At 38.4% G+C, this 21,910-nt stretch overlaps 1 protein-coding gene across 5 annotated transcripts in view; it reads left to right on the top strand.

Annotated features, from left to right (window-relative positions):
- The window catches only part of CNIH3 (cornichon family AMPA receptor auxiliary protein 3), a 56,985-nt gene extending 35,664 nt beyond the window's left edge, over positions 1–21,321 (top strand). For 2 of the 5 annotated variants that reach the window (XM_064509960.1, XM_026094690.2), the window contains 3 exons: positions 9,471–9,583; positions 12,089–12,232; positions 14,448–21,321. In XM_064509960.1, coding sequence (XP_064366030.1) covers positions 9,471–9,583; positions 12,089–12,232; positions 14,448–14,475 — 285 coding nt within the window. In that variant the 3' untranslated portion in view covers positions 14,476–21,321. The remainder of the gene's footprint in view (positions 1–9,470; positions 9,584–12,088; positions 12,233–14,447) is intronic. The other 3 variants (XR_010388636.1, XR_010388634.1, XR_010388635.1) reach the window with 3 other exon arrangements.
- Positions 21,322–21,910: the final 589 nt, after the last annotated feature.

Genomic DNA, 21,910 nt, shown 5'->3' with positions numbered 1-21,910 from the left:
AAAATATTTCTAACTGAAGTATTGTGCACTTTTATTAGCTCCGTGTTGGTTTAATTGTTTTCTGTAGCTTGCCTGAAAGAGGATGGAGTTTACATACTGTTTGGGATGCACACTTTGTATCTATAGGAACAGCTGAATTTTGTTTGCATCCAGAAACATGAGGGACAAAATGACTTTTCCCCAGATCTTGCAATGAGTTTGCAGTCAGGTGTAGACCAAACTCAGGGCTTCAGCATCTTCACTGATGAGCTCCCTTTTCTCTTTTGAACTCTCAGAGGAAATTATTTCTTTATGGATCATCTAAAACTTTCTCTCCTTCCCTCTCAAGTCTTTTCTGCCTATTTGTTATATTTACTGTCTATGAAATGTGGATTGGGAATAAAATGGGGAGGTGTCCTATTTAGTCAATCTCTTGAGTACCCAAAAAATACAATTTCATCAGAAAGAACGGAACTATGGACAGTAGCTATTTTGCAGAACTGACAGTAGAAGTGGGACTGAAGAGCTGGCAGTATTTGTTTTATGCATGAATAACTCCATAAATGTACATTTCTTCTTCAGACTTTTTATTGTAAATGTGCCAGGTTCATGTTTACTAGAATGGTCTGCTATTGCAATAAAAGTACTCTACATAATCCCTTTTCCTCCTTTCCTTGCATATAGTTCCCTGTCCAGTACTCATGCTATCTGATTTTCTTCATGATTTCAAATTAAAGACCTGATGTGCGAGTATGAGCTGCATGCTCAGACCCCATAGTTAATTAAGCATATTTCTTATTATTTGGCCTTTCATTTCTCTGTTTTGCTGGGCTGTTTTGTTTGACATCTACTTGTTTGTACTATATAATCACAGAATAATAGAAAATAGGATTTGAAGGGACCTAAAGAGGGCATTTACTACATTCCTGGGCACTAAAACAGTATTGGCAATGTAAATCAAAGGGAAGTTCCCAGTTCTGATAAAAATGAATTTAAATGCAGGACCAGCTGAAACTGCAATAAATGTCTAAATAAAGGCTGCAAAAGTCAGAGTCTAATGTAAATAACAGTAAATTATCCTATCTTGTATTCTGTTCAGTCATTTTCTAATGTGTTCTCAGCATTCTTCTAAGCTCCCGATTTATGTGAAGCAAATTTCTGGTTTCTCCTTGAATCAAATGAGATGTTTATGTGAACATTTTGTTAGTATCCTGATGAATAAGAAAATGCACCCAAAATATGGCAAATTGCTTTGTACAGATATGTATTAGGGTTGTTTTCAGATAATCATATAAAACCAAAAGGTTTCCCAGGCAGTTTTGTAATAGTACATCTGGATCTGCTTTCTCCTTTCAAATATCTTCAAATGGAGTGCTAATAAATAGGATTCTGTATTTGCACATAAAACATTCTAAGTCAAGTTTCCTTTAATAAATATATTTCTCTAATCATGCCTGAACATACTATTGTCATTGAAAATCAGAAACATCTCAAGTTTCAGCACTCTGCTTTGCTGGTCTAAAAACATTTAGTTTGAAAGCCTGGCACTATTTGAATGAACACTGCTGTTGGCTTAAAGGATGTTTGTGGGGCTTTCTTCCAAGCGATTTTGTGAACTGGTTGAAGACTGTTATTCTAAAGGAAACATCAGAGATATGGAGTTACGAGAACTTAAAGCACTAGAAAAATTTCACCTGTTCCTAAAATTATTAAATAATAGATCAAATAACTGTCCTCTGCATTTTGTTTTTGTTTTTCTCTGTTCCATGAATAGAAATGAGTATTTGACACCACTGTAGAAATAAATAGGTCACTTTTATATGTTTGTGTTTTGTCATGTAGTTAAGCAGATAAGCCACAAGCTTGGCTAAAGTATCCTAATAATTGCCAGATCTTTAAAGGACTAGATGAGAAAGTGTTCCTCATATGGGAAAGAAGGAATATGCAGGACTTAAGAACTTAGAGGATTCTTAGAGGAGTCTCGTTGGTAGGCAATTAATTCACTACTGACATTGGTTTATGTGTTCATTGTGCCAGCACTATTTTTAGTCAGATTTAGAAGTTCCTGAATTCAGCGCTTTTCAAAGGTTAGAACATAAAATAATTGAAATTTTCAGGAATCATTACTGAAGGATGTCTGCGTCCTTTACTAAAGATAACGAAAAGCTATGTCCTGCTGTTCCTGCAGGGACGTTCAAAGGAGGAGTGAATTGTAAGGGAAAAAGTTGTATAACTATTGCAAGCCTGAGAAGGAACAGTTCAAATTTTAGATTCAGTCCCAGCTTGGTTCTTACTGCCCTCTTTACTCCAGAGAGGAAGTAAGACTTGCCAGTACAATATGTGATGAAAACTGAAGTATCCTTTGAGGGGAGATATACATGGTTATTCATGATACTATTACTCATGAAAATATTTACGTATAAAACTATTTCAGGCTAAACCACTCTATTTTACTGTTAATCCCATCTTTTAAGTGTTTATTCAGTAATTAAAGTGGCAAACAAAGTATGACCCTGTAAGAGACAACCTGTTGCCTTACAATTCTGCTTCCTCCACTATTGTTCTCGAGCATACGTAAAGATATGTGCTTCCAATATCAGAATATCACAAGAAACAGTATAATAGGGCTGAAGTTGCAGTAAAAATTGATGCAACTGCTGCCTATGGTGTACTCCTGAGAGTAGAGTTCTCAGCTGCTTTGCGTAACAAAATTTATGCATCTGCTCCTCAGAGTTGTGCTGAAGATTAGCAAGTCAAATTTTGCCAAAATGGGCTGTATTTGCTTTAATTTGGTAAGCAGTAAAATAAATATTTGCATTTTAATAAAACAAATGATACTGGGATTAATTCAAACACCACTGTTAGGTTTAACGTAATTTTCTTTGTGCGTTTAAAGTGGAGTCAGCATCCGGCCCTATGTAGCCTCTATTAAAAGACAGATAAACAGTACCGTAGTTAAAAATAGAACGAACTGATTTTTCATCATACCTGATATATAGATGGAAACTGTTTCTGCTGGGAAGTAAATTTCCTACCTTGCATTTAAATGCTGATATTTTCAGTAGATCTGTTAGAATAGCAGTGCAGGGACTATCTTTACCATGTCTATGCTATACAGTCATCTTGCACTTGCTCAGACTCAGTCTTTACACTCCAGCTATGGAAACAGCCTTGTAGTGAACACACAGTTTTCAGTATTTATGAAACTGTCAGTCTGAGGCAGACCCCAGGGAAAAGGCGTGAGGGCCCTTCATGTACTGTGCAGATGGCTGAACTTCATTTTAACGATCACTGAGATTTCTGCAGTCATAGACCTGTCTGTGAAATGAGGTGCTGGTTTTCTAGTTCCTATTGAACAGCTGTGAAACTAATTGTCGTTCTTGCCAGTTTGGGGAGAACAGACAAAGACGGACTGGGCTCTTGGACTAACCCTGGCTGTGGGGGGCCCTGTCTGGCTGTGCCACAAACACAGTAGTGAGGTAGGGCAAGAAAGCTTTTGTTACCCTGTTTTGTATCAATGTTGTGGAAGTTAGACGTTTGCCCTCTGGGGTTACTAACCCAGCTTCTGTTACTGGTTCTGAATTAACTTTTTTTTGGTTTTGTTTGAGTTGTGAAGGTATCTCCTGATCCCTGCAGAAAAGAACAGCTGGCAAAGGACGTACACCTGTAAGATCATAGCACATCTGCCTTAACAGCATGTCTTCCAAGGACTGGGAAGTTTTTGAATTGGGCTAGTGCCTTGCAGGCCTTACAATGGAGAAGCTTTTTCTTAATCCCCTTTGTAACCTCTAATAGGCTCTTCAAAACAGAAATCTTTGTAGATATTCTTGATAAATATTCCATAATGACCTGATCTTCCTCTGTCGCTCTTGTCAAATAGTTGTTATTTGTATTATGATAAGGCTTAAATACTGTGGTCATAAGCGAGCTCAGTGCAAAGCATTATATAGATAGATTTAAAAGACAATCCCTGCCCTGCTATTCCACTAACAGCTGTAATGGAATCTATAGATTTTAGATATAATTATCCCCATCTTACAGAAGATAAAAATAGATGATTAAGAAGTAAAAGGATAGGCCTAAACACAGATATCTTCTAGTAGCTGAGATGGAAACAGAATCTAGAAATCCTGTATTTTAGTATTAGATCTGGTACCATGTTACAGATGGACAGGGACTACTTATTGAGAATGATAATTAGGTTCTTCGTGTTACTCATTTCACTGTCAGATATCTGTGCTGTGGAATGACTTATGTTCATATGCACTTGATACTGCTTAAACAAATTTCAATAACGCATTAGAATAATGAAATTCCCTTTACAAAGTGTTGGCTTTGTGCTGCTGCTCTTCATTGCGGGCCAGAAAGGGGGAGGGATGAAAATGCAGATGATACAGACTTTGTTTTTATATGTGCTCTGCATTCAGTCCTCAGTCCAAGAGACTGTCTCACATGCGTTGCAGCATTGCTCTCCACTGGATAAAATGTAGAACTATATATGTGAACTTGGTAGGTTCTGTGCTATAGAAAGACTTCATGCTGCAAGTTGTTCTTTTGATGGTCAGAGATCCATTTTTCCATCCATTTTCTTTGCAGGTTGTCACACACATCTATATAGCAAGCTGCTAGTTACTTCTTGATGTTTGGGTTAGCATAGGTGTGAATAACCTAAAATGCCTTGGATATAGGTTTGTGGCATAACAATTTTAACCGTGCAACTGAATTTCCAGGAGGTGACTATAAGCAACTAGAGAACAGAGCTTCCAGAGACGCAAATGAGCCTGGAATTTAACAGGAGGCTTGAATGAAATTGAACCTGGAAATTTGCACTGAAAAACCTTTGCGTGTTTCATTTAATGGTGTTGTATTGGGCTCTAGGGCAGCCTTTCAGAGAAAATTTTGGAAGCCATATAACTCAAATCATTTAAAGTGGATTGGAAAGATGCAATGGAAAATATAAGCAGGAAGCCTTCCTGTACTTAAACAGTAAATTTAATGTGTTTCATGTGTTTAACCAGTGCAAGCAGTATGTTTAAAACTGTTGCAAATGCTAAAATGTATGGTCAGTGTATTTTAAGTTATACACAGTGGATCCTGCCTCTTTGGTTTGTGTAACAGCTAGAGCAAAGAGACATAATTTGTTTGTTTCAATGTTTGTGCCTTCCACATAGATGCCCGTTCTGGGTCAATGCACATGCTACTGCTATTTTTCTGTGTAATTCTGCATTTTCCCTTGCACTACACTCTTCCTACTTTTGTGAACTGTATTGTTCAATTAGCAGAATTTCAGAGTTGAATAATCATCTCCTTTTGGTCTCACGCTGTCTTTAGTTCAGCAGTTGATGTTCCTCAGTAAACCCAGGTTAGTTCTGGCAGGCTCTATGAAGATGGACTCTGAAGTGTAATTAAATTAACTCTGTGTTCTGAAAACCTTGGGTTCATTTGCTTCCCCCCTGCTTTCCTATTGCAGATGAAGACAAATTCTGCCAGTCAGCTTTAGCAAGTGATATTATGGAAAAAGCAGCAAAGTGAGCACCATAGTGGCAAGCTGCAGACATCCTGTAGTGGAAGTAGGTGCAGCAGCATTAACTGCTCTGATACAGCAGCATGCGCTTACATCAGGCCTAATTTGGGGCCCTGGAGTGATTCCATGCATACATGGTGTTTTCAGTTTCTTGTTGCTATTAGGTGGATGGATAAGAGCTTGTGTGTTTGCAAGGTAAATAACTTGTTTCCACTTGGGTAATCAACAGAGCTCTTATGTGAAGGAGATTCAACCTCCATTTCTCATTTTTTTCCTATCATTTGCAGGAGAGGAAGGAAGGCATTAAGAAAGGAAGTTTTCTTAGCTTTTAACAGCAAAATAAAGACTGTCTCAGAAATTCTGGGAAGGGTAGAGTGCCTGATGGCTGGAGATTGCTGGGTAAAGTGTAAAATTTGTGGTTACAGTATGGAGGCTGGGGTGCAGGGAAGGAGACTGAGGTAGACTCAATCTTTTTTGGAAAGAAACAAAGGTTCTGTGAAAAACTGAGATTTCCTATTATTACTGTGTACTATTCAAGAGTATTTCTCCTAAGAAAGGAGTTGAAAGAAGCATGAAGTCTTGGCACTTCAGTGACTTAACAGTGATTGGGAAAACAGTCTGATTCATTTATTAAGTTGCTTTCCTAAATATGCAGAATTTATTAGCACTGATGGAAGGAGATTACTATTCATGTTGCTATAATACATCACAGAAACCAAAACTAGGAAAATACGTTGTGTGCTATATTCACTGATGAACCAAACTGTAAGACTGATTCCATTTAAAGGTGAGATAATGTTCTGTAAGAGCAAAGTCACATATGGGAAGGAAATACTCTTATATAAGAAATAGAATGTGAAGAAGGACTGGCAGAAAAAGATGAGGTTATCTTTTGTATAAGAACAACAGCATGTATTGAGGAAATAGGAAACTGAATAATGCGACGTAGGACCAAGCTACCTGAGAAATGTCCTTCTGCAGATGTGATCTACAGAAGACTTTGTATTCCTACAAACATGAAGAAGTTGCTGACAAGTGCTTAGCTCCAGTACTCATTTTCTCATGCTGTAGTTCAGCCAAGCCTAGACATCTACATGCAGCAAAGCCTCCCTTATTTTCTTATGATTTCGAGGGAAAGAAATGTATCTACATGTACACGCATATGTGTATGACTTTGTATGAGGATATATTGAATATTTAGAGTGAGATGGTAATGATATAAATATGGTATCTACCCAAGATTTTACATTTTAAATGGATATGATGGACTCTGAATAAGGATTTTGAGTAGTTACTGATACATATATTTAAGTAAATAGGCTTATCAGAGCAAAGCATAGAAAGGTATAGTAGTTTCTTTCCCTTGTTTTTGTACATTATAACAAAAAGCATTTCTAATTAGCATCATTTTGGTCTAGAAACTGTGACTTCCTTTTCAGTCCTCTTCATGGTTTTTCACAGGTAAATGTCAGTAAGCAGAATTTCTGGTGATAAATTTGTAATGCCATTTGCTAGCTTGGGACCCAAAGTAACCAAGTTGCAACTCCTAGAATTGTGCCCCTTTGCCAATTTCTCCTTCAACTCTGTATTCTGGAACCATCTCAAGACTTTATCTTAGTGATTGGGTCCGAAACCAGAGGTCTTTGCTTGAAGCAAATTGCTCTGGGTTCAAAGTAGAAAAATAGAAATATACTGTTTACATCCTAAGATACTTACCATCTGACAGCTTCATATGGTCTCCCAGAATTAAATTAAAGATCTTTAGTTTAATTTCTATTAAAGATCTTAGTTTAATTTCTATTGAAGAGATGTCCACATCACAGCAATGATTACCTCAGCAGAAATGACAAGGAATGACTGTTGCTTGATTCTAAACCAATTTGCTTCTCTCTAGGAGCCTAATCCAGTATTCAGTAAAGTGGATTGAAAGTTTCCATTGGTTTCAGAGGACATTGTGTCAAACTGCATGATGATTCTTCCAGCCAAAAAGTGAGGCAGTGTTATTTTTCCCATTATTTGGAGTTAAGTTTACTTTTTCTCACAAGCCTTGCTGTGAGGGCCCTTCTAAGCTTTATGCTTTCAATTCTTTCACTCACTTTTAGATTTGGTCTTGCGATTAAATCACCTGAATATAAACTCTAATTGGCCTGGAGGCTGGGCTTTGTTTTCTCCTTTCCATAGATTCCCTTCAGAAGCTGTGATCAGCACTGATCCTGTATTTGTTTATGTCCATGGGAAAAAAGCACTACAAGTAAAGGGCAAAGAGACAGAAATGGCCCATTTGCTGTTCTATCAAAAGCTTAAGTAGACTTAATTTACACCACAAACTGTGACTAGAAAGTGAATATGTTCCTGTGAATCCACTGCTTCCTTTGTTCCCTTTTCTGTGTCCCAAGGATTTTGTTTGTTTGGGTTTTTTTTAAGCTCCTCATAAATTTCCACCATGGGTTTCCTTGCTTGTTACTATTAGCCAGCCTGTTGAGCAGGCACCAGGGTTGTGTTCTTGTTAACTTTGTGAACTGAAGTGGAATCAGATGTTAAATACGTGATAAAGGATGTTTTACCTTTTAAGTGCTAGGATGTTTAGAGGGTAGACGTCCCTTAGTGACACCTTTCTTTTTTGTAATTTGTGACAAAGATAAATCATTATTTTGGGAAAGGTTATGGTTATGCTATAAATCACATTCTAAAAATGAAAAAAAAATTGAGCAGTGATAAATAACTGCCATCTGGAATCCAAACTATGTAATTGTACTGTGATTTGTCATCCATATAAGGTAAGCTTTTGTGGGTGCTAAAGCTGAAGGCATAGATATAGAGTAAGAGATATCCAAATGTGTTAACTACTTCAAGTAATAAAGTTAAATGAAAGTGACAAAATATGTTCCATTTGAGATGGAAAGAGTCCTAAAAGCCAGGAAGCTGGACTCCATTATAGCATAGCTGTATGGGAGACATTATAGTAGGTTTTTCATTGTTTTCAAAAATAGGGCTTATTTTAACCATTTGACAGATGAAAATGATTGCAAGCTAAAAGAAGCCACTCAAATGTTTTTTTTTTTTTGATTTAACTTCAGTTGACATGGCTCCAAGACGCAGCAAGGAATGCAGATGAACGGTGCATGGGACTGCTTAGCTGATGAGAAATATAAGCTGTTAGAAATTAATCTCTATTATGACTTGAATGAAGATAGCAGAGATTTCTGAGAAAGGGCATCAGAAAAAAGCAGACAGACAGCTAAGAAATGGGGAAAAAAGTAAAATGCCTTTAGAAGTAACCACTCAGAATTAATATAATTTTCAGTTTCTGCTAGCTGCCCACTCACTTTTTCTTTTAATAGAAAGGATCATCTTGGGTCTGAAACACATAGTGATGGGAGCCATGCATTTACTAAGGAAGTAAGTTTTTCATCGTAGTGGGTTTTAGCCTAAAACACTTGCTAATGAATTTGATCTCCTCAGGATGTATATAAAGTACCATAATGGTAGAAGTAGCCCTTTATTTATTGGAGGACACTCCTCCAATATAGAAGGTGAAGCTTCAATATTCGGTTTATTCTTTCTTCTTCAAATGGATCAGTGATGAAGCTTATCTCTTTAAGAACTCTTTTATAGACATTCTTCACTCCTTTAGTCTCACAACACTTCTGTGCAGGAGGCAGTGATACAATCCACATTTTGCAGACAGAAATCTGGAGCACCAACTGAGAAAGTAAGTGATTTGTCCCAGGCCTCTCAACAAGCCATTGGAGTAGAGCCAGGATTAGAACCTGGACAAACTTGGCACTGCACCTTGTGCTCATTACTCTTAGCCACAGTACCTGTCAATTGAGGTATGTCTGGGGACAGACCTAGACACATAGGAGACTCGCAGAGATGGTTTGTTTTCTGAAAAACTAGATTAGCAGCTAAATTCATAGAGGTGTTTTACTGACATACATTCTTATTTCTCTTCCTTTCTTTTTAGCTGGTGTTGCCGGAGTACTCTATCCATAGCCTTTTCTGCATAATGTTTTTGTGCGCTCAAGAGTGGCTCACACTGGGGTTAAATGTTCCTCTGCTTTTTTATCACTTCTGGAGGTAAGCCTGGCTTTGTATGCTGACTGGTTGTTACCCTTATTTGCCAGCTTGGTGCACATGCAAATTGCTTCAAGTATGAACTGCAGCAGTAGGAGGATGGCTGGATATCTTTTGCCTAAAAGCTATTTCTATAAGCAGCGGAGATTCAAGTTTCCAGAGAAAAAATATTTTTGTGGATGTTTAGGGCAGGGAAAGAAAACACACAATATATGAATGTGGCTTTCAGTTACTAATATAATTAGATATTCCCAGGAGTTTCAGGATGCAATCATTACAGCATAATCAAACTGAATGAAAGCCTGGAAATGAAATAGGCTGGAATATGAAAATGGAACTCAATGAAGTACTAAATACTTCATAGACAGAGAGTTGTAAGACAGTGTGCTGAAGACCTTAGATATGTTTGTCCAGCCCTTGCAAGGAAGCCTTTCCATTGGTGTTGTCATATTTACTGGGCAGGTTGAGGGAATTTTGCTTATCTTCTCTGGTAATTTTACGTGTATTTGGCAGTATAAAATAGATCGTTTCTCGCTATACCTGTCTAGTAGTGAATTTCTGTTCTGCAAGAGAAGTCTCTATTGGAGTAAAGATTGCAGATGATGAACTGTTGTCTTCACCCCAACAAAGTGAAGAAGTGGGGGTGTTTGAGCTCCAGATCTCCTCTGGTTCTTCATATTCACTGAGAGGCCTTCAGAGGGAATCATGTTCAGTTAGATCTGTTGAGCAGTTTTAATTTTCTCTGGATGGGCAGCGGCAGCTGCTGACCAAGCAGCTTCCACTGTGTTTTAGTAGAGAATCGTCCTTTTGTCACTTCTGAAGATAACCAAGAGACGTTAGTTTTTGTCAGTCTGGAATCCTTCACTAGTTTTGCATTCTCACAACATTTGTAAAAGCGCAGATGATTTTTGTCTGTCAGGGTTTCTTTGTGTTACAAAGATACATATGGTAGCAGAGAGCTACTTTGTGCAGTATCTTGAAAAATATTTCTGTGAATGAATGCAATACAATTCTGTAATCTCAGCTAGTACCTAGCTACTGAAGAGTAGTAGCTTTTTTACACATTTTTCTGCAAAAGCTCAGTAGTAATGAAGAGTGATATGGAACAGTGTATTATCTAGAAGTTAGAGTAACAGTATGGTTCTCGGAAAGCTAAATGGAGTGAAACTATCAGTGTTCTTCTCCCTGTTGGTTTGATGCAGTAAAAATTGTAATGTTTTTAGCACTGTTTTACTAAGGGTTAGCAACAAATTGTGACAATAATACTGATCTATACATAAAAAATAAGAAATAAATATTGTATTATGTACAAGCTGAAAATGGTGAGGCTTTAAATAGTCGTATCACCTTTGGAGGGAACTCTGGATTGTCTTTGTTTTCATGAGTCTCCATATCTGCTGCTCTAATTACTCCATAATTACTGCTGTTTTAACCACAGATAACTTTGGGCTCCTTATGTAAAGTTCTGCACAAAGTCATAGGAAAATACTGTATAATATTTTTATTCAGTGAAGATAATTAAGCAAGGATTTCACTTGTGATCTCTGTAAAAGAATTTGCGATGTTATTGGGAGATTATAAGTGAATGTGACTAATAATAGAAAGGAAAAAGGGAGGAAGACCACTTAGTTTCAAAGTTTACTGCTGGTTATTTAAGAATATGGGGATTTTAGTTTTGTCTATCTGTTTATCTGTCTATCTAAGCAATCCCAGAAATCTTTAATAGTTACATTACTACTTTCAAGCAAGGGAAATAACAGTACTTCATTTGATTTATGCAGATCTTAAAGCATTTCATTAAAGCTGATCAGGACTCTTTTTGTTTTGTTTTTGCTTTTTACTGCAAAGTAATTGAGATAAAAGCTCCTTTGTCAAAAAAATTCTTTTTTCAAGATTTTCTCAAACATCCAGTTGTTGCTGAGAATAATTAGAAATTTCTTCTTTGTAAGAGCAAAAACCAATGAAATTTATTTGGATGATAAATTTTAGAGCAGTGCTGTGTAGAAAACATTAGTCAACCAGACTTTATCGACTTATTTCCTTTTTATAGTTAGAAAAACTGAGCTATCAGTTGGTCGAGAATGTTAGCTTTCATCATATTTGATGTCCGTTGTATAGATGCAGTTATAGCTTAGGAATCCTAAGTCTATGCTGTGATCACAGACCACCACATATTATTACTCATAATATGTAAGTGATTAGAGAGTAAGCCAGAAAGGACTGTATGGGAAGGTGGAATGTGTCAATCTGAAGAATTAATAGAACAGAGAAAGTCCATGTGCATGAATTGCTTGGGCCTATAAGAGCAGTCTGCTTAGACTAGCATCCTGATTTTAACAATGTTCAGAAATAGAGGCTTGAAAGAGAGAGGAAAACTCCTGATATAACATGGAAGGAGGTTTTCTTCTGAGCTCAGCTGATGATGAGAAGCAGGAGGGTGTATATCTGCATATATTTAATATAGATTAATTACAGAGTCATTCCAGATGTTTTCTCCTGCTTTTTCAGGTATTTTCGTTGCCCAGCAGATAGTTCAGAACTAGCATATGATCCACCTGCAGTCATGAATGCAGATACCTTGAGTTACTGTCAAAAAGAGGCCTGGTGTAAGCTAGCTTTCTATCTCCTTTCCTTCTTCTACTATCTTTACTGGTAAGTCTGGTCTTTCTACTAAGGAAATGGCTTCTGGTTTTCATTTGACATGTGATACTGTATTTAGAAATGTCTGGAACAAATAGGCCCATTTCCTTAGCTTTACAAAACTGCTGCTGATTTCATTTAGGGAAGCATGCCCATTCATAACAGCATATACTTAAGTCCACTGACACCTCAGGACATACTGCCAAGTGTATATCTAAGGCCTGAGCCAGGCCCCAGGGCCAAACCAAGGGAACACATTTTTTTGATCCTCTGCATAGTCTCTTAGGATGGGTGACATAGCAAGTGTTATGACAGTGAGATATCAAAATAGTGATCAGTGAACTGGCATAGCTTGCTAGCATATAATTTGCTATGTTATGGGGCATTTGCCAGTGTATTTCCCAGAGTCCTCCATAAGCCAATCTGAATCTAGCACCTGAAAACCAGATCTCCTCTATCACAAGAGATACAGGGTGTTCTAGTGCAGCTGGGAACATCCCCTCCAGAGCATGCTGAGCTCCTGCAGGAGCCTGGCTTGTGAGTTCACCAGGCACACGCTCGTGGGCAGTCCACAGACTGCCTGCGTGGTGATGCTCAGGGTGGTGGGTAGGTGGGACACTGGGTGGTGCACCAAGCTTGTAGTCATTCCTACAGTGTCCTTTTTGTGACAGGGTAGACATGGTTATAGTGTGTGGTCCAGAACTCCACTCTTAAGTTGGTTCTTGTAGATCTGTACCCCAGGCAAACACCCCCTCCTTCCCCTGCCCCGCAGCCCTTTCGGCTGTCAGATGTTTTTAATGCACAGTTGCAAATGTCAGATGCAAGAATATGTGGGGATTGTATTTAAGGTAAGACCTCAGCAGAATCGCTGTGCTTCTAGTGGCCTCTATAATTACACCATAAAACTACCTGACAAGTAAGGCTAACACTTTTAACTTTAAATGAAGGTGTTGTTTTATGACACCTTTCTCCTACTCCTTTTCCCATAACATATTTGCATAGACCGCCTCTTCCAACCAGTCTTGCATGCTGTAATTGCTTTGTAAGATACGGTTGTGTACTGGCGGAAGAGGATAAATGTCACTTCTCCCTTGATCACTAGTCTGTTATTTATTCTGTTGTCAGTCAGCACCTTATCTTGAGGAGTTCCTGCTGCAGGTTGATGTTTCTCAGGTTTACATATAAATATGGTTTAGCATGAATTTTTCTGGCTGCATGTGCATGTGCCTGCATTTGCATATGTAGGAGGAGAACGGAAGTAGAAGAGCCCAGACACACAAAATGTGGTAGGTGCCTGACTCACACTGAGATGGATGGGGTGCAAGAATCTGAGCAGGTGTGTAGCATCCAGTAGCTTCGTGGATTTGGACTGAATGTCCTTCCCTCACTAGCCCTCTTGGCAGAGGCAAGAGGCCAAAGTGGGAAGCATGGGAGTTATGCTAGGCCAGCTCTGTTGGGGAAGAAGCATTTTTAACCGCACATTTTTGTGTTGGGTAACAGACCCTGGCAAAGTTAGCTATGTAGTGTGGTTTAGCATTTCAGCTGGGGCTCTGTTGTTGTGCAGCCTCCTCTGTGTCCTCCCTCCCTTCATTTCAAAATGCGGCCATAAGCTAAAATCTACTGTCTGGTCCTAAATAAAATAATATGAATTATATTCACTTTTGCTGTACTTTTCTGGATATTGTCAGAAAGAGAATTATAGTAAAATGGGGCTGTGGCAATGTACTTTGATTTCTTCACTTTTCAGAGTTGCACTTAATATGTATGGATTCATTGCAGCTGGTCTTTGTATTTTATGTTTCTTCCACTGCATGGAGTTTTTTCCAAAGGAAACAAAACAGTGTAGTTTCATTGGAAACCCTGCCTGCCCTGCAGAGAGTTGCTGGTTGAAGTTTTAGAGATCAAACACACTAAAGCAGAGTGGTTTTGTTTCTTCACTTTTCAAGTGATTGCAGACCACACTTTAATAAGCTCAAACACAGCTTGAGGTGCAGTAAGATATCGTTAATGAATTTTTTATTTCTTGAGTGCTTTCTGATACCCATCTTGAATCCACCATAATTAAGATATTTTAGAGAGATGGAAGGAACACGAACCAATAGAGCAAAGGAAAGCACAGGCCATTACAGTCAGGCCTGAGGAACAGACAGTAAAGGTTTATAAAAATCAAAGTGCTCTGCATGCCTCAAAAGGATACTTTCATATTGTGTCTTTCTTTTACATTCAGCATGATCTACACTTTGGTGAGCTCTTAATGAAAAGATCATCGTTAAAGACTGAAAACAACAAAGGCTGGAGGTGCAAGGACAAGTCAGCCAAGTGATGCATGATTTTTAAAAAAAAAAGACATTGAAAACTTTGAACCCAAGAAGTAAATAGAGCAAGTGAAGGAGAGACCCAGCAAGAAGGATGGCTATCTGAAGAAGCAGAATATCATGTGGAGAACTGCTGAGTTAATTTTGTTTATCTCTTGTTTCCCAGTGTATTGCAGTTGGTAACTTTCAAACCCAAACAAAACAAAAAACTATGACAAGGTGGGCCGAGTTAAAGAATTATACACTTCTTCAGGGATAATGCTGCTTGGTTAAATGAATTCTTCATAATCTGTAGCCCAGGGAGCAAAGTTGCTTTTCTTAATGACTGTTCTGTACTGAGGAAGCAGAAGGCAAGATCAGCTTACAAGGAAGGAACAGCTATATAATACATTCTGAAAATGAGCACTGACTGGAGTTCAGATAAGATGTATGACCGTTCTCCAGGAATGTTCACATGACACTAATCAAACAGGGATGTTGGATCCTGTGAAGTTGTTTCAGTGTTTGTTTTCTTCCCCACCCATAGCAACAATAACAAATTTGCAACCGTAGTGTTCTAATTTCTAATGATATGCTATTTCTGTAGGTGAATATCTGGTATTTTTGTACTTCATTTGTTATGCACCAGTAAGATATAATGGCATGTATAAATATATTGAACTTAATTTAGATAAAGTACTTATCAGGACAGTATTCCTCTAAGTACAAAAAATGGTGGGAAAAGCTACATATCTTAAGGAAGATTGTAACACAAATGTTGTATCCACTGGAATGGTGGATATGAAACACTGGACCAGGTGATCTTGGTCTGTAATTCTAATGCACAGCTTTATTTTTGCTGTCAGATGAAACTAATGTACAAAATGTTTTTTCTCATATGAGGTGGGTGTTGAAAGATGCTTCTCTTTTATAATTTAAAAAAAGTTTTATCATCTAATTCATATTTAAATTCATATATGTGGGTTGTATATCTTCATATATATGTATATACACACACATCTACATAAACACAGTCTATTTATATATTAAGTTAATCTATTTGATTTAACAAATCAAAGCCATCTTGTGTCCAGCACTGCTGTTAAATCTGTTTCAGCACTGAACTTAGTGAACTGGGGCTGGTTCCCACAGTCACTAAGCTATTTCAATGCAAGAGCTGCTGTTCTGGGTACCAGGCACACTTACAAGATCAAGAGTAGCACCAGGGCATGCACAGACCGCACCTGGGTCTTGCACTGTGAATGAGCTAATCAGACATGTTGCTGCCAGTAATGCTGTGGAGCAAAGTGCAGGGAGACCCACCTGTAAGGAGACAGCCTGGTTACAGCTTGACTTGTTGGCACTAGGTCACTAGTACTCTGCCAGATTTGGTCTGGCTATTGCAGAGCCAGTAGACCGTTGCTCTACCAAATTCTGAGGACTTGTTAGTCTGGGCACAGGACTGCAGAAGGAGAGAATCCAGTCTCAGGTCCAGCACTGTCTCTGTGCTGAACCCTATTTTAGATCATGGTGCAGAAGTAATGGCTGAATGGAGTTCAGCTTATGTCTGGCAAGGTCAAAACTGAGCTGAAGTTACTGCCTCAGTACAGTGCCAAGGCTCTTTCTGGTATGACCTGGCTATGCTAACAAAGTTAAATTTTCTTAGCCTGCAAAGCACAGTAGCTGCATGCAAACTGCCTGATGCTGGTCTGTGCCCACTCCCAAACCATGCCTGAGCATTGGTTGGAAGAGCGCTAGCTGTCCTGGGCAAAACGTATGCTGGGGCCATTCTAACAACAGTTAGATGGTCAAGTTATTCTAAGCACTAAGACTCTCTAATTCAGAAGTACAGACATAGCCAGTAAGTCTTGTGGGATCCAGATGAACTCCTTATAACCAAGCATTCTCTGTTCTGGAAGCACACAGCAAAGCTGCCAAATCAGGTTCTTGGGAAGCTAATTTGAGTCTGAAATGGCTCATTGGTTTGGACTGCACATACTACAAAAGTGAGCTGGCTGCTCCTGAAATCACATTGACCCTGAAAATAGTATAAATGTATTTGCTTGGGGTGTGCTTGAGCTAAGAAACTGCTGGATCGTCACAGAGCTAATTCTGACACAGCTCTGCTAATGATTAATGCATAACCCATAAAAAGCTGAAAATTATCTGTAACTGAATTCCTTCTTCACATCCTAACTGAAGTATCTTGTTCTACAGAAGCATACGAGCTAGATTCACAGGAGCAAATCAGCATCACTGTGCTAACTTCCAGGCATCTTGCTACCTCATAAAACTAACAACATTGAGTAACTAACTAAATCTTTCCATGCATTATATAGGAGAGACATTTCCTCAACACTTCAGTTGGATTCACAGCAGCCAGTAAACTGAGCAGAGTGCTAAGAAAGCTGGAGGGAGAGAGAGGCTATTTTTCTCAAAGTTAATCAACAGTTAAAGGCACATCTGTTAGGATGCGTAGGAGGTGGGAAAAAATGAATTTAGGTTTCCTACATTCCAGAAGTGCGATTTAAAGTCAGTTTCACCAAAAGTCCTGGCAGTTTTTTATGAGACAATGTGTAGAAGTATGATGGGGTCTTGCAGAACGGCTAGGCAGGAGAACACCTAATTTATAAATCCTCCTGAGATTTCCATGTGAAGTAGGCTACAAACAGGTCAGTTGCTTTCCTGCAGGACTGGGCAGAAGCTGTGTGGGTTCTTGTGGCTGCTATTGGCATCTAATTCTTGACTTTGGCACACAAAGAGGCACTCACATACGTAGGTCTTCTGAATGTAGCTTCAGGTGACTTCAAAGACATAACGCTTGAATGGACCTGCTAGGTCCCTCAAAACAAGTTCTGTATTTCAGGTGACCTCATCAGTATACTTGTGAAACTCCACCAGAAAGCAAGTAATCTTATTTGATCCAACTATTGCTATTAGCGTTTCTAAGATCTCACTGCTCTGATGGTGGGAATTTTTTTCTCATTTCCAGTTTATACTTATTTGTGGATAATATATTCCATTTGCTCCTGAGTAAACATTATCCTAAATACCCCTTGTCTTACACTGTTTAACGTGACATATACAGAGAGCAGACCTTTTCAACCTCCATTCTGTTAGGATAAGTGATCCATCTCTTCTTGCATCCTCCCATAGAAAAGCTCTCTATTCTTCATGTCTTATTTAAAGGATTTCTCTGACACCTTTCCAGTCAAATTAATCTTTCTTGGGAGTGGATGACCAGAGTTGTGCATCCATCCGTGTGACCAGAGCAGAGTATTTTCAAGAATATCTTACCCTAACTAGTCCTTACTAAGAAGAAGAATGGACAATTTTTTTTAGCTAAATTTCTCAGTTTTACTTATAATCCTTATTCATAAAAGTAATCCCACTGCCCTTCATAGCACTTTGTCTCTCTTCAAGAAAAATTTCAATTTAAGTCAATGGAAAAATCATTTAACGTGAGGATAGTTTCCCTTTCATTGAATTTAGAGAAGCTCCTCCATGAGCAGAAAGTATTTATGAGACTGGCTAAAGCATTAATTTGAGGATGTGTTTAATGTAAGGCAGATATCTCCAACCCAGAACCCATGGATAATAAGACCCTCTAAATTTCAAGAATCTGCTAATGCTGTGGTCCACACAGAGTACAGTGAGATACTGTTTTCAGCATGTTCCTTGCTCTGTGTTGTTACCCACAAGTTGGAGGATGCACTAAGGAAATCTTCATGACTTAGGTTATTAACTCTGTCTCCAATGCCACTCTCCTGGCAGCGCTGAGGATAAGTCTGTGTTGCATGGAGACACTGAGGTCACCAGAGTAGCGACAGTGGCAGGTAGATTTGAATACCGTATTCATACCGGCATTCAAATTAGTCATTTTCTTCTAATGATATGTTTGTCTCCCTGTATTTTCTTTTTAAAGTCAGGTAGCTTTATTGCATAATAGAAGGTGTATCATTACTGTAAAAGGTTGAGAAATTACCTGGGATTCTTCTGTGTTGTGGCTGTGTGGCCTGGTCTCTGAACAGCTGCACCTATGTGTGGTGGATGCTTTCAAGACTAGATTTGTCATTTTCTCTTTTAGACTTGCTAGCCATATTTTAAGAGAAGCGGTATGAATAGAGTAAGGAAGGAGGAGATAAAAACTATTGATTCTTCTCCTAATTCTTGGTCATGTTGCTGGCTAAACGCACTAGCTAAGCGTACTTTGACACAAGCAAGGGAAGGACAGGGCTGCCTTGCCGTTGGTGAAGAGCAGGAAAAATGCTGTGATTTTCATTCACAAGGTGGTCTCTTCCCTGTGTCACAGTTTTAAGAAAGAAATAACCTATACTATCCATTTGGCCTCCAACTTTTCTTTTTTGGTTGGTGCAGGCTAAAGGGGCCCTGTCAGTATGCCTTGCCCCTGCCTGCTCACTTCCTATCTGTTTTCACAGAAAGGTAAATGTCACTACTGAGGAGCAGCAGCTTTCTTCTCTCACATGCTCTGCTGATGCAGGTAAACCCCATGCAGGGCATAAGAAAGCACATTATGTCCGTTTGGTCTCTTGAATGTGCATGCAGTGAGCACATGATTAAATGATTGTTTATTTTCCTTGTTTTCACCATCTGTAAAGTGAGAATGGCAATTTCTAGCTTGTGAAATCTTTCCATACATATAATACTTGTTTTTCATAATTGTTGAATATGTTTAAAGGAAAAAGGTAGGAGATGGAAGAAAAAATGTGTGTGGATGAGAGCTGAGATGCTTGCCGAAGGGTTAGGTACACAGTGTGCTAGCCTGTAACTGCCTGTTTGTGGATGTGATGAAAAAGATGCCCTGTTGGTCAGGTGTTATCCTTTGGTTCTGCCTGTCCTATTTATAGTCACAGTAGTTGCAGTGATGTTGAATAAAATCATTGCTGCTATGACTGTTTTGGTCTCAAATACAAGTCAATGCTGATAGCAAAGTGCTTCAACTACAAGTGATTAACCGCCCATAGGCTGTCATAAATATTTTTCCATCTGTTTCCTCGGGCCATACGCTTCCTTTTGCACAAAGCCAGTGAAAGCGAAGAAAAAGTTCTTCAACCTACACCTTCTTACAGAAACTACTGAGGTTCATATGATCTAGCACTGCTGTGGGGGTAATGATTGCTCATGCATAGTATGGGTGTTAGCAGATCTGTTGCTTTTTCTTTCTCCATTCTGTCTCCACAAAGACATTTTTGTAACAACATGGAAATAGCATGCAGACTTACAGTCTGCAAGTGTAGAGTCCACAGAAACATTTTTTCAGTTCTGCCTAAGAACTACTCTAGTTTCTTTATATCTGAGAAGCCTTCACCCTTTTTTTACAGGGCGTGGTCCGAAGTCCCTTAAAGTTAGAGGAGGTTTTCCATTGTTTCAAATGGACTTCAGGTAATGACTCTAGAGATACATGGGAAATAGGTCCACAGTGGAAAGTCCTTCAAGATTTGGAGGTAGAGATCCTGCCTTTTAACTCTGACATCACATCCACTTAACTGAATTGTCTTAATGGAAGAGGAACATGCATTTCAGGGGTAAGTGTAATATTTCAGTGCTCAGCCAGACTGCTACAGAAAGTTGGATAAAATCCTAGCTATTGGGTAAAATCTTGGCTTCACTGAAGTTCATAGAAATTTTGCCCTTAACATTCTGCAATTCCCATCAAGAAGTCAATGCAAATTAAAGCAGCAATAAGTTTAACTGATCAAAAATGTTAGATGTTAGAGAAAGCTTGGATTGCTTTAAATAGGACAGGAGATTGAAAGGTCGAAATAAAACAAGATGTTTTTATTTAGGAAGGAACAAGTGTAAGACTCCCATCTGTGCAGCACTGAACTTTGCTTCAATCATCTCAATCCATATTTCTGCTCTGGTGAGTTTTTTGATCATTCATTACTCATAAAAACATTGTTCTGATTTATTTTTATTATGTACAGTAATAGAGTTGTAGGAGTGGGAAAGAGGGGAAATTCTGCTCTGCAATACAGCATTCTAATTTTTACAGCGAGCCTTTTTTTCCCTGAGAAAGCTTGTGAACAGGCTATAACAGAATTCTAACAATGTATCTGAGTTAATTAACCTAAGACTGGAGCTGTTTGCTGCAGATGATTGCTGCAGTTGAATTAATCTCATTCTTAGGAATATTTTTAAGGGCTTACACAGTTAAAGCAGGGTTTTTTTTTTAAAAAAAAAATCTTTAAATTGCTGGTCAACTTCTCATGCAAGAGAAAATATACTTCTATGGCCTGATTCTGTATGTTTGTGAGTAGTCAAACTCCCAGTGAGGCTCTGGGGGAAACTAAGTGCTTATGGTTTTTTTTTTATAGTAATGGGATCCCATATATTCATCTGTTATGGAAATAGAGAGAAGGGGTTAAAAAAAGTGAAACCCCCTTACTTTGTCCAAAGCTTGAATAGATATTGCTCCTTTTTTTCCCCCTGAAGTGTATCACTGGTCACCTCCTAGATCTGGTCAGATCTGACTGTGCAGCTCTTACAATAGTTAAAGTCTTGTTAAGCAGTTTTTCAGCCACTGGTCTTTGTAATGAAACATTGTTTGGAAAGAAAGCTCCTACAAACTATGCTGAGATTTATGGAAATGTTGTCCTAAGTAATAAAGCCAAGATTGAGTCTTACAGAATAGCTCTCACTTGTCCACAAGAATATATAGTACCAACCAAACTAGAATTTCCACTCTATCTGTAATACAATTCCTTTAATACTGTATTTTGCTTGGTGTAAAAAGCAATATAAATTACAAGACAGAGGATAATCAGGCTACCACAGTTAGCAAAAGTCTGCAGTACAAATCAGGAATGTGAAGTTTGACTGTGGTTATTTCTAATCATTTCAAATAATTACTATTTCTTTCAGTTATGGACAGTTCAGAGTTATCGGAGGTACAAGTTGTGAATTTAATAGCAGCTTTAGAAATACATATGTTCACTCATTTTGAAATAAGAATTTAAAACCCATGTTTCTTTCTAAAATGCATTCAACACATTTTCAGACCTGGCTCTCAATATTTAGCAAATACATGCCTATTACAAATGAACTACTGAACAAATGGAAATTAAGGCAAATGAACTACTAAAAAAATGAAATACTAATACAAAATGTAGCAAGCAGATTCTTTAGCAAATTTCTAGAGAGCTTTGTTGTCTAAAGGTAGCGTCGTGAGGGGTTTGTTGTCATTTACTGGTGTGGGTATCTGCACTACTGAAGCCCCCTTCAGTGCTGCCATTGTCTTACATATCAGTAACCACAGTTCTGCAAGCACATGAGAAAATACAAGCTTGATTGTGTCTTCCCAGCTGCCGAGAAAAATCTTTTTGTGTAGTCACATTCGTTGCAGAGCAGATTACGTCCACTTTGTCACTTTGAA

This window comes from Dromaius novaehollandiae, chromosome 3, assembly GCF_036370855.1.
Source record: "Dromaius novaehollandiae isolate bDroNov1 chromosome 3, bDroNov1.hap1, whole genome shotgun sequence".
Classification (NCBI taxonomy): Eukaryota; Metazoa; Chordata; class Aves; order Casuariiformes; family Dromaiidae; genus Dromaius; species Dromaius novaehollandiae.
This window is presented reverse-complemented; position numbering and strand designations above follow the sequence as displayed.